At 45.5% G+C, this 18,147-nt stretch overlaps 1 protein-coding gene across 1 annotated transcript; it reads right to left on the reverse strand.

The window, feature by feature from the left end:
- Nucleotides 1-3,542: 3,542 nt before the first annotated feature.
- TSEN15 (tRNA splicing endonuclease subunit 15) lies at nucleotides 3,543-16,004 on the reverse strand (the record flags this gene model as incomplete). Its single annotated transcript, XM_082003189.1, has 4 exons — nucleotides 3,543-3,747; nucleotides 13,588-13,723; nucleotides 14,958-15,039; nucleotides 15,870-16,004. 4 exons carry the CDS (start codon nucleotides 16,002-16,004, stop codon nucleotides 3,543-3,545), a joined length of 558 nt encoding a protein of 185 aa, XP_081859315.1.
- Nucleotides 16,005-18,147: the final 2,143 nt, after the last annotated feature.

An 18,147-nucleotide genomic window follows, 5' to 3' on the forward strand; every position in this document is an offset into this window, starting at 1 on the left:
CGGGACCCTGCTTTGGGTGCAGTCTGGAAGCAGGACACCTTCACCTCGCCGAGCAGTGCCGCCAGCGCAACCGCGCCACTGCCACCGTGCTCCAGCCAGCGGGGACAGGTCGTGAGCCGATGCTCCAGCGTCCTTCGCTCTCCTGGCCGCACCGCGCTGAGCTCACGTGCAGCACGCGCAGCCACCGAGGCACGGGGGGCTCCCGCGGGAGGACCCACTGCCCGGGCGGAGGGACCTGCTCCTTGCTCAGCGCAGAGCGGGGGAAAGCCGCGGGAGCAGCTGCCCGCTTTCGGCAGCTCCCCGCTGCAGCACGGGCTCGTCGGCCGCTTCTTGCAACCGCCGCTCCTCCTTATGCAGCTGACAAGGCTTCTGCTCCTTGGCTGGTGTTTTTAGCATAAAACGTCCTGCGCGCGTTGCAAAGAGTCGGGCTGCGTACCGGGCTGTTCGGGTGGCGGTGCCAGCAATGCCTCCAGGGGACACAGTTTGTGTAAACCAAAGCGGATGCTCACTTACGCAACCGGGCATCAAGTCTCGCCGTTAAACCCATGCCGAAACGTCACTTTGGTTTTCTATCGTTCTTTACTCGCTGGGGAGGCTTCAATGCAAATCTCTCTCCGAAGAGAGAGGAGACTCGGAACAACAACCTACTGCACAATGATACTCTTAAGATTTTAAAACATACCTTCTGTTGGTCGGGGGTGATCGGTAAAACAAGCTGTGCGTGGCAAATAAAACTTGGGGGGGGAATTAAAAAGGTGGCAAGATGTAGCCTGTAACTGAAAGACGAATTTGCAAAGGTGTTGAGGCCAGACATCGTGGCTCGCGCTTCCACAGACGTCTCTCAGACAGACACGGCAGAGGAATGTCTGAATACTTTAGGCGCAGCACCAAGACACTGTGGATTTAGGAATGCTAAGGCGCTACTGCTCAGAACCGACAGGCTCCTAAGGGAAGCCTCTTCCCATCTTTATTCAGCGCCTGCAAGACCAGAGGCTCTGGTCTCGACGCAGAGAAATACTTCAGCGGAATGGAAAGGAGTAGCTCGTCTTATTTAACTTATTTAACACCCCCGTGTTTACGTTGTAATACATATGGGACAAACAGCGCGGTGACAGTATTTATCCTTCTTTTTTCTTTTTCCCCTCAGAAATAAAGCAGCACCACAACCTCGGGAGGCTGGAAAAAGGCCTATATAATCATTTCTCAGCCGGACACACGGCAGAAATCAAAGCCTCCGGACACAGTTTCTCCAACTTGGCTTCGGAAGACCGGGTAAGCAGTTTTCAGTGTATAGAAAAGGAGGCTCAAGTTATGCCCCTCTTTCTGTGCGTAGAAATAACAACAGGAAGGATGAAGCCAAGCATCAGCCATGCGGCAAACTGCAAAATGGCAGTATTTCCCAGGAATTGAAGCAAATGCAAAAGAATTTGCTTTTGGGGTTAAGTGCGTGGCGTTTAAACGTAAATTCTCCAACGTGCAGCGTTTGCTACAGCCTTCTTCACACAAAACCAGCTCTTTTCTAGCACATGCTCACACTGGGGGTGAAGTATTTAACAGCTTATAACAAGGATAATTTACCTGCTGGTATGTAGCCTTGCAAAGTGTAAGATTTACTTTATGGAATAAGCAGTAGAGTACGTGAAATATGGACGTTAAGGTCAAACACAGCACGTCAGGAGTCAGCACACAGGTACCCTTTTAAGGCAGTATGGCATCGGACCAAAATAAAAGTACGTTTTTCTTCCATGAGGGGAGCAAGACCGAGAAAGAGAGAATTTTTCTTTGCCTTTCTCCATGACCGAAGCCCACAGGCCCACGGTCTCCCCTTGCTGTACAGGGAAAAAAAGCAACCATTTTGTTTCTGACTGCATCAGAACATACGCAGCCTCACATACGGCTTGTCCAACTACTCTAACAGGTCAGGGTACGCAGCCTTACGGTTGTAACCCACCCAAACTCTGCCTATGCAGGATCAGGTTAACCGCTGAAAACAAAAACTGCCAGAAGCAAACTTTTCTGAGCTGGCTGCGAGGGCTTCCTGCCCTGGACTCTCCCTGCTAGACCATCCTGCCACCCGGCGTATTTGGCCAAACCAGGTTCAAACTCCGCAACCATAAAAACATCCACTCTCGTGGATGGCCTTTCATTTCCAGCTTGGTTTTTTGGATTCTCTCCCATTCTTATACACATGCAAAAAAAAAAAAAAAAAGCGCTCTTGTGCTTCAAATTTTGAATGTGTGGTCCTTGGCCACACAAATGTCATGCAGACATTTTTGTACTCGAGAAGCTGCTTTTAGGATGCTATTTGATTGCCAAGAAACTCTTAAGTTTAACCCGAAGAAGTTTTCTGTGTGAAAGACATGGAAAATTCCTGTAGAAGAAACTCAAAGTCAGGTTTATTCCTCTTAATTTACTCCTAGCTGAAGCACCTCTTGGACACAGTTTAACTAGCAGAAGCTATGCCAAAAAAAAAAAAAAAAAAAAATCAATCCTAGAAATTACAATGGGTTTAGAGACCTGCTCACTGCACGAAGCAGGTAACAGCTAGTGTCCACTTGTAGCATAAAAGGTGACATACTTTGGTGACAGATAAAAACATGCCCCATTGTCGTGCTCCTCTTCAAGAGAGCTTTAAGCACTAACGTCATGGTGAAGCACCAAAACCACACTGAAGCTATCTCACAGACAGGAAACCCAAAGAGAGGACAGGTTACCATTTAGACAACTTCATCGCACTGGGATGCAAATACATGGCACCTTCGGTTCTTAGGCAGTTGTCCAACACTGTATGTGGAACAAGAGCCTGGTGGTGTTTCTGGATCATGACCTTCGGCATGGCATGCGTTCAGCTACACAGGTAACACTACCCTGGGTCAACACTTTCAGGTGTGGTTGATCCAGTCATAACCTACCTCCACATGAAGGGCTGGCCTCTGCTCGTAGATCAGGCAGATCCAGAGAGCCCTCTTTACTAGTCTACGCGTTGTTCTAGTAGCCTCTGATATTGCTATAGTCAGTTTTCCCTCTGTAGAAAACAATTTAAAATAAGGTATTTCTGTGGAAAAGTCTTCTCTCCAAAAGCAGGGAAAAGAAGGTAAGTGTTCAGAAATGTAACCTGGGAGGTAGCAGGAATGCTTCTGACAGTGTTCAGACAAAGATGCTCTGTAAACTACAAAGACCTTAACTTAGTATCTGTACTCCTGCCAGAAACCCTTAAGATGTACCTTTAATCAATATTTACAATATGGGCAAGGATGTGTTTATTCTGTTATGTACCTGAACAGATATAAAGGAGAGATTAGCTTTGGAAACATCTCACAAGCATATTTATTAATCAGGAGCAATCTGTCCCAAAAGCATGACCCGTTCCGTGCTTTAAATGGCATTTCATTGCAGTGCAGCTGCACAAGCCTCCATTCTCCCTGAACAGATGCTTGATATGCAGAAGGCAGACTTTAGCACACTACTTATTTACATACGTAAGTTCCTGGATTTGTTTAGGTTTGAGGACAGTAGTTCAAGAACAGTCTGTTTTGTCTTAATCATTTGAAAAGCTTCTTTCTTTTCTTTCTCCACTGTTTATTGTCCACATCTTCAGTATCGTCAGGAGGATCTGGTATTACAAAGCCATCAGTCACTTTATAGTAGACTACTGTGGAATCTGACTCAACTATGGCCAAGGTAACTGACAGCGGGATGTCAGGATCGTCTTGTGGAAGAGAGGCTTTCTTCATGATTTCTCTTATCCTAGAAGGGAAAACAATTGGTTAGAAAGGAACCCACAACCACCTACCAATGGCACAAAGGTAGAAGTGCACCATTGCTATTTTTATTCAGCCTGGTTTTATTCCACAAATTTGTCTTCACTAAAAAGCATATAAAATCTGTTCTAATAAAAATTCAAAGTTGCATAATCAAGGGACAAAATCAAATAACAAAGAATCTTATAAAAATATACTCGGTTACATACATCTCTGCTGGAAATGGCTCAACATATGCTTCTAAGCTTTGCTTAGGTGTACTACTGTGCACATGCCTCAACCATCCTTCCACTGCCACAATCACAGCATGGCAATCTCTAAAGGCCTTGTTTTCATTAGGTTTAAAAAAATAAAAATCTATCTAATTGAATAACATGTGGTGTTCAATTAGAGAATAAAATAATTAAGACTAGTTCCATTCGTAGAGTTAAGTCTTGAAGCCTCTTTGCTACAGTTCTCTGCCAGCCTGTGGAAGACCCAGGAACCGAAGCCAGGTTTCTCTACCTCCCCGTCTAGACTAGAAGCCACAAGACTAATGTTCTTCTTCAAGACAGTCAGCATAAATAATGTCTCCCTTAAAAACTCGAGACAAAGTTATGCAATTTTTCCTGTTCAGTTTACTTTAAGAATAACATGCCAGTTACTTTTCAGTTCAGAGCTGAGGACAACACTGATTCCTGGAGTCCTTGTATTACTGTTCCGACTGGGGAGCACATACGGAAGGCGTGCAGCGCCCAGGGGCAGAACAGTAACACTCACCATAGCAAGCATTTCCACAGGGAGCTTTCTCCTTCACTTTTCCTTAAAGGTGGGGTGCAAGAGGGCTCATCTGGGATTGCCAGGACAGGTTACGCTCTGGGGAGAGGTCAGCTATGCAGTGGGAAAAATCTCCCCTCGCTTCATGCGTCCCGACATCTCATTCACCAGAAAACATGCATTTCTGCAGCTGGGGACTGTAGTTGAAAATAAGGCTCTTTCTAAATAGCTTTCAAACTTTAATCATCATCTTCCTTCCAAACCTCTTTGATCCCTTAATAAAAGCCAAATGGGAAGTGGCAGAGAATAAGCAGCAGCCTGGAAAGCCTGTACTATTAAGCCCGTGACCCTCTTAAGTATCCATCTGTGTTCTGAACTGTTCATAATTCAACTTGGCTAAATGCAGCAGTGCCTTTTCTTTTGCTTCCACTGCTGGCCCATGTATAATGCAAGGCAAGGCAATACAATGTAATCAGTCATTTCATGCAACAGAGATACTGTGGCTGTGAAAAGCCATATTCTGGTCCTCCTACCATCAGCACATTTCCTAACAAGAGAACAAAACAAGAAAAGAGATACTGTATTCGCCACCGGCGGAAGAGGGACACCTATAAAAAGAATCATATTTCAAGCAATGTGACTTTAACTTCTCTGCTCCCTGCCACCTTGGCACTGGTTTTGTCTGCATATTTTCTTGGCAGGTGCCTCAGCTTCCGGGCCTTGCTGTGGGAATACTAAATGCACCGCGGGTATCAAGGAGAGCGTGAACACAAGCCTGCCTTCCAAAGCTGTAGCCAATTCATAGCTGGAGGTGCTCTGCAGCAAGAAAGAAATGCATCCCCATGTTTGAGCAACGCCTCAAATATGGCAAGGCCTTCCAGCAAAAGCACTACCGAGCGCAAGGGGCCACGTGCCTGCTGGAGTTGCACCAGTAAGTACCAAGTGAATCACAGGTGTACAAGCAGGCACCAGGACTGCAGTAAGCAAGGACAAACGAACTGAATGGCTAAGGCACAGCAGTGAAGCGCTGCACCTCTCTGCTGATGCTGGGCACCTTCTGCTCTTGTCACTTCCAGCCCCTCTTTAGGGGTGCCTCCAGCACCACCATGTCTTGCCATAGCTCTGGCGGGCGATGAGGGCCTGGGAAAGGATTCCAGATGTCCTTCCAGACATGCTACACACACACAGAGCAAGAGTCTGCTTGTCACATCTCAGTAGCTTGTGTCTGGAGGAAGCTCTGAATAAGTCGTCAATGGGGAGGCCAGGCTACTGGCAGAGACCCAGTGAGGAAAGAACTACCCATGGCTTTTACGAAGGTGTGGAGGTTAATCTCTCTCTCTCCCCTAGGAATGTGAAATAGAAAGAATAAAAAGCCAAAGGCACAACTACCTTGGAGAGATATTTTGGGACCCAAAGAAACCAAACTTGTGTTGAGCGTGGACAGTCCCATACCTGGAAGCAGACTCAGGCAGTGGCCTGTATCCACCTGTCAGCCAGGGCAGAAGCTGCTTCATATTTTCTTTAGTGAGTGTCACCATTTCTCTCCCTAGTCTGTTAGGGGGATGGATCTAACAGTGAGGCCTTATGTCTAGATTTCCCATCACTCATGATTTCTTCTTAGACTGTCAAGCACAGACATCTGAACCTTTATTTCCCCCCCACTTAGCACTTAGAAGGTGCACCACGATCCCAGAAGTGGCCAGGTCCTGACAGCAGATTAATGAAATTTCTTCGCATCCCTGACTTACTTTCCAGGAGACCGAGTTTCAGGCTTTATGTAAAGAGCACAAAGACATGCCATTGCCTCAGGATGATCTGCTAACACCTCTGTCCACAGAGCTTTCTACTGCACACGGGGAATCGGCTTCTATGGCCATAAAGAATTACAACTGCAAAGGTGAGAGTCTCCTCTTCCCCTTTTTCTCAACCCAGGCAGCCCCAAAACAAGAGCTCTCATTCATGCATACCACAACTAGTCATAATGCAATGCAGCACATCTGCAGATGAGTGAGAGGGTATCTTTTAAAAGAATAAGCTTCGGAATTCAGGAAGTCTGTATCAGACGCCTGTGTCTCCTCTCCTCCCCTGAAGGCATCACTGTTAGCCTCTGCATCCAGCATGTTCACAAAGTTTCTCTGCAGCAGCGGACGTTTCAAAGAAGGAGTCAGAGAACATCTGGGTTTGTGCAGATTTCACTGCACTTGCTACCTGCCACAAACAGAAAGATGAAATATTGCAGGGAAGGTATAGTTTTTTTAAATCCTTTTGATGAATCTAACACTGTCTATTGGCGGGGGGGGAAGCAAGAATTGTTCCTGGCCTTCTGAAATTCAAAGGAACGTGTGTTTGACCTGCTAAACAAGGCAAGAAACCTTTATTTCAAGAAATACAGCCCTGTAGGCTGCCCATCTCACACGACAGCTACATTCTACGACAAAAATGAAGTCCTAAACAAGAAGCCCGTATGTAACACCACCCCCCAACAGAGCTAGCCGACTTCATTTACTCAGTTAATGGCTACAGAGAAGCTCCATAATGACCAGTACATCTGCTACACCATACAAGTGATGCCAGTTACAAAAGATGGCTTTTCATCCAAGTAAAAATCAATTAATGTTTCTGCAAGTGTCAATTATTAGAAGCCTCTGGAACAGAGGAATTCAATACATCCAGTACTCTGGCATACTCTACCAACAGTCTTGATAACCTCCATTCACCAGCATCTGACCAGCCTTTTCCTCGTGAGTCACAACTGTGTTAGAACACACTCTGCAAAACGTTGTTCCCATTGATACCAAGGGGTCCACAATGACTCCAGTTTTGGTGCCCCAGTCTTTACAGGCCGTGCTCCAACAGAGTGAACCCCACAAAAGCTGTGGTGTCAAGCATTTGGCATGGACTGGCTCTACCTGGTTCCTCCTTTTCAACAGGCATTCAGGTATGTCCACACCACTGGCTAGGCATCAAGTTTTAAGCAGAATGCAGAGACTTAACATGAGAAAAGGTGCAGCTGAGAAACAGTCAATACTGTTCTACAGCATCTGAATAAAAGCTTAGCATGTTTTCACGTCTCAAGTAAAGCCTGTGTTGGAAGAATGCACCATTTTACTTTGTCGTCTCCTGAAGGACACTGTACAGCACAGCACTCAATCAACTCAGTACACGTTCATCTACAGGCCCAGCCTTGTTCATCGCCTCAGACGCGCTCATCCACAGGCTCAGCCTGGCTAGGAACGTCGGGGACAGTTAACCTTATACATGCTGCTGCTTGGGATTTATCCCAAATGACTACCTGGTAAAAAAAAAAAAAGAGGCATCTAGAGCCCCAAGGGAGCTCACAGAACTATCAAGCATACGTGCTGCTGCACACAGAGTGGGAAGTCTATGAGTTAAAATATCCTGCAACCACTCCTCTCCTTTCTCTCCCCCTCCCCATGAAAAGCCACTGAATGTTAAAAGAGGCAGCACTGAAGCTTTATGTTTCCCACACAAAAAAGTATGTCTCGAACAAAGGCACTGTGAAAGGAAAACAATATACGTAAGCTAGGGGAATACAGACACCACAAGAAACACTGGAAAGTTTTATTTAAGTCCCATCAATAGAATAAGACTAAATATATTTTTTAATAAGAATTCTCCTCTGTTGCAGATCATACAGTACAAAGTTTTCAGAATAGCTTGGAAACCATCTTTAAAAACTGATGGTGTCTGCATGTTCACTGCCAGCTAGGATCTGCTCCCATGAAGCTAAATGCAAGTAGGATGAAGCCTGCAGTTTCCACCTAGGAAGGAACCTCATGTTCACCTCACATTGCTGGAGATGAAAAGGATTTAATCTCAAACATCTGAAGGAGACACTGCTATACAAAAATAAGAGCTGGAATTTCTGAAGGCCTTTGCATCAGAAAACGGGCTTTAGAAAAGGCTTTCTAGATACCTACAAATGACAGGCAGCAGGGATTTCTTTTTTTCTACCAGAGAATTAGACATAAGAGCAGGTTTAACCAACGTAACATCACGCAAGGACCACTGCATCTAAGGTAACAGCACTATAAATGTCATCCTGCATCTGCCTTTACTGCTGCACTCAAACTGAACGGAGACAGTGAACTTACCTGGTTTTCTATTACTGTTGCAATTAACAGTTTAAAAGCAAAACCCAAGAACAAAACAAAGAGATCCATATAAATCCACCCAAAGAAAAGAGGGGAATTTTCCATCTTTCCCCCATCTGAATTTTTTAGTAACAAAAGACTTCCGTACTAGGTAGGCCTTCAACACACATCAGAAATCTGTACCGTATTTCCTAATGAACTGCTCCTAACAAAGTAAGATTGCCCTTTTCGCTCCAGAGAAAGAAACAGGTATATGGATGGTGAACGTCAGACAACTGTAGCTTGAGGTTTTAATTGACTGTCCAAAACCTAAAAAAGAACAGAACCATAAAGGAAAGATAACATGGGCAGACAGTTTTGTGATGAACAAAAGAGTATTTCAGTGATATATCCCAGGCAATTACCTCTGAGAAGCAGCGGAAACACTGCAAGCTCAGAGTAGTTTTCTGGAGGTTGCATAGTGCTCCATTGAGCTGAAATGGAACTACTGCCTTCCCTACCATAAAAGCCAAAGGCTTTCAATCTGCCCTTTATACTTGGATGAATAATTCATTGCAGGCTTGGCCAGCCTGAACAGCTCCCTCCCCTCCATGCAAGGCAGGGCTGGAAAGTCAACACAAGTTGGTCTCTGTAGCGCTACAGAGATACTACTCTGTGCAGCGGAGTGCGCCATTGTACCAGACTTGTTCAGATAAGCCCTGTGACAAGAGAACCAAGCCAGAGGAAACCTCCCATAAAGGACAACACCTTGAATTTAGCCAGCACTACAAAAACAGGGCAGCATGGCTCCCCATCAGGAGCGCTGCTCCAGACCTAGCTGCAGGGCAGGCAGCACTATTAACTTAGTGCCTTGAAATATATGGGAAGAAGCACATGGTGGTGGTGGGAGGTGTAAACAGACACCACTGTATCTTGGGATTTGTTTCCAAACTACAGGAACATGGGATGCTAGAAAAAACTCATGGTTTTGTAATGGGAAAAAGAAAAATAAAACCAAAGAAAACACCACCTGCCTCACTGGTCAGGAAAAGGAACTGAAAACCCAAGGAATATAAAGTCCTTTTTTCCTTGGAAGTTGAACAAAGAAAACAACAAATTATGCAAAAGGGAAGAATCAGAATTCAGCAAAGTTCTACACGATACACCAACTACAGGACATTCAATCACAGTACTGCACAACTAACTCAGTTGTATGAGCCACATCAATCACTTTTAAACCAGTAATAAAGTAAAAAAGTATTTAGAAGCCATTAATTACATTTTCAACGTGTGATTTACTGTATGAGTAAACTCAAATAATGCTAATAGCAAAAGAACTACTGACAAAACTGTGAAGAGGATGCAAGATAAAAAGCATGTCACACTTCCAGTGCATTTAAAATAACAGTGCTTCTTACAAGCAAAAACACTTCCAATTAGAAGACCTATTTCGCAAACAGACTATACATTTAGAAAAGCATACATTGCCTCCAGTCCTCAGATTTCCTTCTAAGGATGCCTATCAGCTTTAAAATGAAACATTTATGTATTTTTTTTCCAAAATTAAGTTACCATTTTAACAAAATAACCCTTTCCCTCAGCCTAAATCAAACTCTGCAGTCTCCATAACCTCAGGCAACTGACGTCATCCTTCATTTCCAACACTTGCATACAAAAACCAAAGAGGACAATGACATATCATTTAACCTGACAGTTTATTAGTAACATTTTGCTTAGACCATGTTATTTGTCTAGGACTGACAGTGCATAATTCCATTATTTCCAGCACCTAACTCCCTGGTCCTTGGAAGGATCAAGGCTTTCAACGCTATCTAGAAAATCCATCTGTCAACACTGTGAGCTCTCCTACGCTTGCTGAGCATAGTTTATGTAAGTCATTTCTGCCAGCTTTGAAGCAGGACTACCTGTATTTAACTGCTTCATCCCCTTTGGGGAGCCACAATTCTGGAATGCACTGACAATTATGTACTTGGTGTGCACCAAGACGTCTGCAGTAGTGAACAGCAAACACACCCCAGCCAATGGGCCAACGAATTCCTCCTGCAAGTATGAATCACTGCTAAATTCAAAGGAGTACAAACACAAGGTTCTCCTAACCTCAGCCAGCTCTGTGTGGTTGAGAGAGCAGTCTAAGACAGGCAGAAGTTGCGCTCATTCTCCAGGTCTTTACTCACAGAAGATTCAGCAATCTTCATTTTAAGAGCACGCACGCACAGCATGAGGCCATTTCTTAGACTGCATGGAACTACCATTTACACTGGTGGTCACTTTGCTCCAGACCCCATAACTTTGCGATTCAGTGAGTTACTGTGCAGCCTTACGCTGGCAGGGCGGGACGATCAGCTTCCATCAAGTTGCTTGTTGAAGGGGACGGTGAGCTTAATAAGCAGAACAGCTTTTGCCTTAAGCAGTTAACTGTCATCCATAAACTGAACATGATGAAATCTTGTAATAGGCTAAAAAACACTGAGCAGATTATTTTTTTATAGGGTATTCACGTTTATCGTTTGCTTAGGTGTCTTGCCGGTAATTTCCACAGTAACTTTACTACAGCCTTTTAAGGACACACTCCTCTGAGTGTTGGCTAAGTAGGAATCTTCACGAGACACCTGGGAAGGCAGAACTTGGCTGAAGCGGCTTTTGAGAGGAAAACCACCCCTGCAGCCCCTACGCAGGCCTTACTGGTTAAGCAAGGACATGCTGCCCATAAATGCTGCCATTTGCTAGCTGCTTTTGCAGTTAGCACACTTCAACCCCAGCAACGAGGACAGAACATTTTCACCTTCCCAACCCCCTCCAAGGGCTTATTTTCAACATTAAATGAGCTGCATTCACTTGTACTCATACCTCTTCCTTTACCTTTAGCAGGCAACCCAAAAACCCACAGCACTGCTTTGAATAAAATGTCAAAGGAGCAAAGTTCAAAAGCTTCCCTGTCTGCCTATAGTTTGCTAAGCCAAGTGAGAAAATACCACTTAAGACATCAGATACCTGACAAGCCTCTCGCTATCAACAATCACAATAATATTCATCACTGACAGAACAAAGAGGCAATAGTACTGTAATTCTGCTTCAAACTCCTTCTGTAGGATATCTTTTTAATGGCCTCCATCTACGCTACATAACTTTGAGCTACAGTTACTGTCTACACCCCCTGTTTTTTCCCTCCAGCAAAGGAGCCGAGGAGTTGATGCTGTCCTTTCTCTACGAAGACAGACCAGGCCTATCTGATCAATGGTGACCTGCTAATGAAATTCCAAGCATGCATGTGCACGTGCACATTCAATAACGCAAATACAAGCATATATGATCTTCTTGCCTAACAGCATCTATGGGTATCGAGCACATACAGGCTTTCATGGGCTCACCCAGCATTACAGCTCACTATTCAGTTCATTTTAGTGATAATACGCTCTATGTAGTTGCTCTGTAGCAAATCCTAGTCACAAACCATACTTTTAATCAATGTGACACATTCACTCTTTGCTTCTCTAACACACATCCTTCCAGAAATGGATTCCATCCGCACTGGTGCCAGAAGCAGAGCAAACAGTATCACCACAGTACAAACAAGTTCAGAGGCTCCAAATGAAAAGCCCCAATGAAACAGTAAAAGATAGGACATACATGCAGTGCAGCATCTCACCGTCATTAAAAGCCCATTAGAACATAGTTGCTGGCAGTGATCCAACACCAGGAATCAAAGTTTCCAACCTAGGTGGAAACCTACTACATTAAACAAGCATAACAACTCAGCACATAGGCATAATTTCTCAAAGATCCTATATCCTAATTTGCTGCCTTCTTTTCCCACCTAAAATCTAGTTTGAACTGTGAATAGCAGTGTGTCCCTTTCACACACACACACAGCGACCTGCTTCCTGCAGAGAGGCCAAATGACACTCAGCATTTCATCGTGCCAGACCTCTCAGCAGCTTTCCTCTGTTCTGGAGATCACACTGTATTTCTCTGTAAGACCAAGCCCACAAGAGTGATTGACCAATATTTTCAAATGGAAAGTTTTTCAGCAAGTAGATAGTACTCAAATCCACCAATATCTAGTAAGTGATTTTCTTCCCCCTCACAAATGAATTCCTTCTGAAGACATTCTCTTAGGAAAATACAAAAATACAAAGCAGAATTAAGATGGAAGTCTGTTTGCAAGAGACCTATCTGTCACTTGTAAAATCTAAAAAAAAGCAAAAACCATAGCATGTCTGAAATGTCATTCCTCGAGTGCAGGCACACACACATCTGCTAACTGCAATTCATTAGCTAGCTACTACTGTGTCAGGCTGCTGCCAACAGAGCCAGAGGAAACGGCAAACACCAGCAAGATCTGCAAAGCCAGCCCTGAGCACACACTTCGCCAGAGTAAGAACAGAAGAAATTGGAAAATGTACTGCTATATGATGCAGCTGAAATAGCTCAGGCATTCAGAGACATCATAGGAAAGAATGGCAAATATTCGTAAGAGAACGTGGCTGTTACCAGAGAGTAAATCACACTGTGCGGCTCAGGCTGCTCTAAGGGCCAGTTAAAATACACTGTCAAATTAGTTACATGGAATTTCTCTAGGCTGCAAATATCTGTAATATCACAAAGTCATAGCCGTGTTGTCCTCTGCTTGAGAATTACTTAGTCTTGCATGTGTAAGGAAAGTAAGTAAAAAAATCACAGCTCAAGGGATAGTCACACATTAGATTCTGGGTAAGAAAGAGGAATTTCTGGTTGAAAGTAGCCATATTATAATTTCAAAACAAAAAGTAAACACACCAGGCTTATCCATAAGATTCAACAATTTAAAAAAAGTTTCTTCTTAAGACAGGTCCAAGAGTATTTCTTTCCTGTTAGGTACTTTAAAACCCAGTGACGCAAAAAGCATTGCTAGATTTCCCAGACTACAAAAAAGCAGCACAAACAGCTGGCAAGCCAAACACTGACCACATCCTCACCTCTCATGGCTTAACGATATGTGCACAGGTACCGGCACCATCACTTGCAGACTGTCCTGTTCTCTTTCACGTGCGTGTAAACATACGAGCTGCAGTTCTGCTACTCCGACATGCTTCACTTCATGCCAGTTTCTCCCTAGAAAGGTTCATCATCGATGAGAAGGAACAGAACACAAAACACAAGTTTTAATCACTGAAATATCAAATTTGGTATTTAAGTTAATGTCCTACGTTCTGTTTTCCCTCCCTCTCCTCACAAGAGTTTTCCCATGAGAGACAACTACCCCATTCAACTGTCAAGCTCCCCTTCCTGAGAAACAATCCTGTTAAAAAAACCCTGCCGGGCACAGTACTAGTCTGCTGACTCCAGAGCTACAATGACTGATGGTGAATAGGGATCTGTCTGACAAAGCTTTGTTTCAAAAAGGCAAAAAGACGACAAAAAATATCTTTGTTATCTGCAGCATAGCAATCCAAATTTGAACTTCATCAATACCTCAAACTGTGCAGGAGCAGGTGCTAAAAGCATGATTATTAATGATACACAGTTCTTCCCTTCTGCTTGAGAGGATAAGGCTAAAAATTTTCGTTGCAGAACTACAAGAGCCTTCTCTTAAAACCTATTAAGGTATTTTCTTCAGAGGTATAATAACAACAGACACAGTGCTTTCTGGCCTGTAAATTCTCTCCCTTCCTTGACCTTGAGAACCACCAGCCTCCAAGGGAAAGTGAAGTCTTTTTATTAGGCTGTCTGCCTACCTACGCACAGTCCCCTTCCAATAAAGCCAGCTTGGGAGAATTGCAGGCAGAAGTTTCTATATTACATAACTCTGCTCCACTCAGAAGACAGCAGACTACATTGCATTTGTCGTAATTACTGCCACCAAACCTCCAAATTATCTTCTTTCCTTCAGCAATCCTGCCCTTTCCAGAAAACAGCATCCTAATCAGACTGGCACACATCAGCCATTTGCTAAATGGTAATCAGTAACTTTGACATAAATTTACAAACAAGGACTCTATTACCACCAAACCCACTGAACTTGTAACTTCACCCGTCTATGTTCCTTTTCCTTCCCCTTCTCCTCTCTTGCTTTTTTTCCATGCCAAGTGTCTTTGCCCTGGAACACCTGCACCTGTAACTGCAGGACAAAATGGGCCCTCATCTTTGTAAAGGCTCCAGGTAGGCACAGGATAGAAACCTCCAGTGCCAAAATACCATCTGTTTCTTAAGTAGCCATCACGGCATTAACTTTCAAAAAGAACACCAAGGACTTTGTAGGAAGGCACCTGCTAGTGCACAAACTTTAATAGCACCTAAAGGCAAATACATTTGTTGAGACATTTATCCAGTCACTTCACTGAATTACCTTCTAAGAGATCCAGGTAGACCACAAACGCAGCATAGATTTGAGCGCTGTCAGATATATCAAGAGACATCATTTCTGTGAACTGAAACCCAAAAAGTAACATTGGTGAAGGAAAGCAGATGTTATATTAAGAACACACAGGTTCTTAATATAACCCAGAATCTGTACAGAATCTGTACAGCTATCTAAGCCACTGAAGTCTGAAAGCAGTTTTAAGGACCAAGAGGCAATTAAAAAGCAGGATTTGTTTTCTGACGGTATCTTAAGAGCTCTTTTTTCCACATTCCCCCTATTCTGGAGCTTAAGAAAGCACGCCAAATAAACAAATAAATGAGGAATCACAACTATTTCTGGAACAGATCTAGCTTTGTGAAGAAGGGCTATGAATTTTACCTATTCTTGCTGCAGTACATCAACATAAGATGACGGCCAAATTAAATACCTCCGTGTTTTCAGTACACCAAAAATTAAGATGGACTCAAAAGTTTGGCGATTGCAGCATTTATAACCCCCTCCCCTGCTAAAGCCGGCATTCCCCAACCACCGCACCGGCTCTCGGGCCAGGAGACGAGCCCCCTCAGCAGATCCAAGATCAGGAAACACGTTATATGACGGTCTCCTCCTCCAGCACCCCTTCTCGGGGGGGACACCCGCCCCTCACCGGCCCCTCGGCCTCGGGGCGCCCGTGACCGCCTGCGTGGGCCCCGGCCCCGAGGTGCTCCTCAAAGCCACGGTGGAGGGAAATCCTGTCAGGGGCCGTAGCAACGGGCACAGGCGGGAAAGCGGGACACCCCCCGAGTGACTGAGGGCCTCAGCGGGGTGAGCCCTAACGGTGGGCCCCGCCGCCCCTCAGCGCCAGGGCAATGAAGGGCCGCGGAGCTCCGGGCCCGCCCGCCCCGCGCACAGGCCTACCGTAGGGTGAGTCGCCATCCAGTTGCCGCCAGCCCCCCCCGACCAGCCCCCCTGTCCCCCCGACTCCCGCCCGCCCGCGGAGGCGGCCCCCGCCGGGCCGCAGCCCCGCTCCGACGGGCCGGCCGCCGGCTCCATGCGCTCCCCGGTGTAACGCGACTTCGCTCCGGGCGGCGCTACGCAGCCGAACGCTCCCCCGGCAACTACGGCGCCGCTCCCGTTCCGCCTTCCCCCTGTTCCCCACCTCCACGGCCAGAAGCGCTGCACTAAACCCTCTTTACGGCCAGGATGATATCTGTTCCTATGGCAGTGGGTCCGTTTGCAGCCCGTTTTTCTAATTGCAAGGTCTTATTTCGCAAGGAGGCTTGAGGGTTTGAAAAAACTACCTGAAGCAGCAGGAGGAGGTAGCCTGGAAGGCAGGGCCAGCAGCTGCCCTGCCTAGTGTGGAGACCCGGCAGGCCAAAGGCAGCCATAAGAGAGATGTGGAACTTGGGGAATTTTTAGGGGAAGAAGGCAGCGTTTATAACCCAGGCACAAACTTCAGCCTGTTTGGGTTTAGAATATTTCCTAGGGGAGGCGAGGAGCACTTCAGAAATACTTCACCTATAGGTTTCTGCAGGGCACCTCCACGCTTAATTTTTTTCAGTACTACTCACAGGTGCCATTACAGACACCAAAGACTGTCCATAGTTCCCTCGAGCCACAGCTGGGTGCAGTGGCTTTGCCGTCCTTGCCACAAGGCCTTCCTGAGAACGGTGGGCCCGTGGAGACTGGAGGTGGGACGGAAACCTGGGGTGAGTGAGGCAGGCCGCGGGGGGGAAAAGCAGCCATGTCCGGAGGGTGTCTGTGTAAACGATGGACGTTGCTGACTGCAACAACACGTAACTGGGTCGCACCTTTAGGCTTTGCGTTGCACATAGGACAAAGACGTGGCTTTGCAGTCTCTGTCTCCCAGGTCTTCCTTTGTTTCTGTGGGGAAATAACCTCTGCTTGGCCCTGACCCTGCACTAACTGGGCCGTGCTGGCTCTGGGTTATGGGGGAAGGCTGACCCTGCATTCCCTCACTTGAGCGAGGGAGCCCTTGGTACGCAGCCTGTCCTGTTGCACCTGCATCCGCCGAGGAGGTATGGCAAAGAGGAGTTACAGGGGATTCATGTTCCTCCTGAAGCTGCCAAATTGCCTCCTAAAAATGGGATTGTGACCCAGCTTGAACATCCAGCGGATGGAACAAGCCGGCTGCTGGCCGTCCACGTCAAGCATAGCTGAGTAGCATTAGCCCTCACCCTGCAAAGGCGAGTGGTCCCGTGGATGACAGCGGCGTTACGTGCACGTGGATTTGGCTGGCTCCTGCAAAACCCTAATCACTTTGTACAGACTACAAAGCTGTTCCTTCTATTTGGTGAGTGAATCCAAGCATAAAAGCAACATGTGGCAAGCTGACCATGAAAGAAAAGCCTCATTAACGTATCGTTCTAGAAGGACAATTATAAAGGTGTCGTGAAGGGTGAACAGGAGGAATATATTTTCATTAATTGTTCAGGAAGATGCTTACAACTTGCAGAACCTTCTCAAATTTTATTGCAGATTCTGCAGCCTCTGGAGATAATTTATTGAAGTTTACTGTTTTCCTAGGGTGTTCCTTTTTGCGTTGTTTTTTTGGAGAGTCAGTCATCTGGTCAGGAAACTGAGACAATATAATTTGGTGTGGGTGATAAATTACGTTCTATAAACAAAGAACACTGCAGCCGTGAACTATCTATCTGCTACCTGGGCTGCAAACAATTCACAACAAGATTATGGGTAATTAATAAACAATTATTTGGTTGCTAAATGTTTCCTCCTATTTGAGTTTTGCAAGCACACGGGCAACAGTGCTGCCTGCTCAAAGTGGATCTGTTCATGTTGGAGGAACTACCTACCCACAGTAAAAACCAGATATGCCATGATAGGGCCCTTAGAATTAATTAGAGATTTCATCTTGAGAAGGGTCTAACATGCCGAAAGTCCTCTTAACTTCTATGAGAGCTGTGATTACTATGCCCCTTGTAAGATCATGACCCCATAATTTTAAATGCTGTAACCTGTTTTATTTATTTTGCTGTTAAATTGTTGTCGGTTCCATTCAAGGGAAGGTTTCTGTGGAGGGTGGGTCAGTGAAATACAGGGAATATCTTCACCTTCCAGCCATGCCAGCTGGAGCACTCGGCGCATCTTCCCGGTAGTGCGGGATGGGTGCTGCATGGGACGGGTGCTGCATGGGAGGCTGCTCCACTCTGCCGTC

Source organism: Phaethon aethereus (genome assembly GCF_964289735.1).
Source record: "Phaethon aethereus genome assembly, chromosome: 8".
Lineage (NCBI taxonomy): Eukaryota > Metazoa > Chordata > Aves > Phaethontiformes > Phaethontidae > Phaethon > Phaethon aethereus.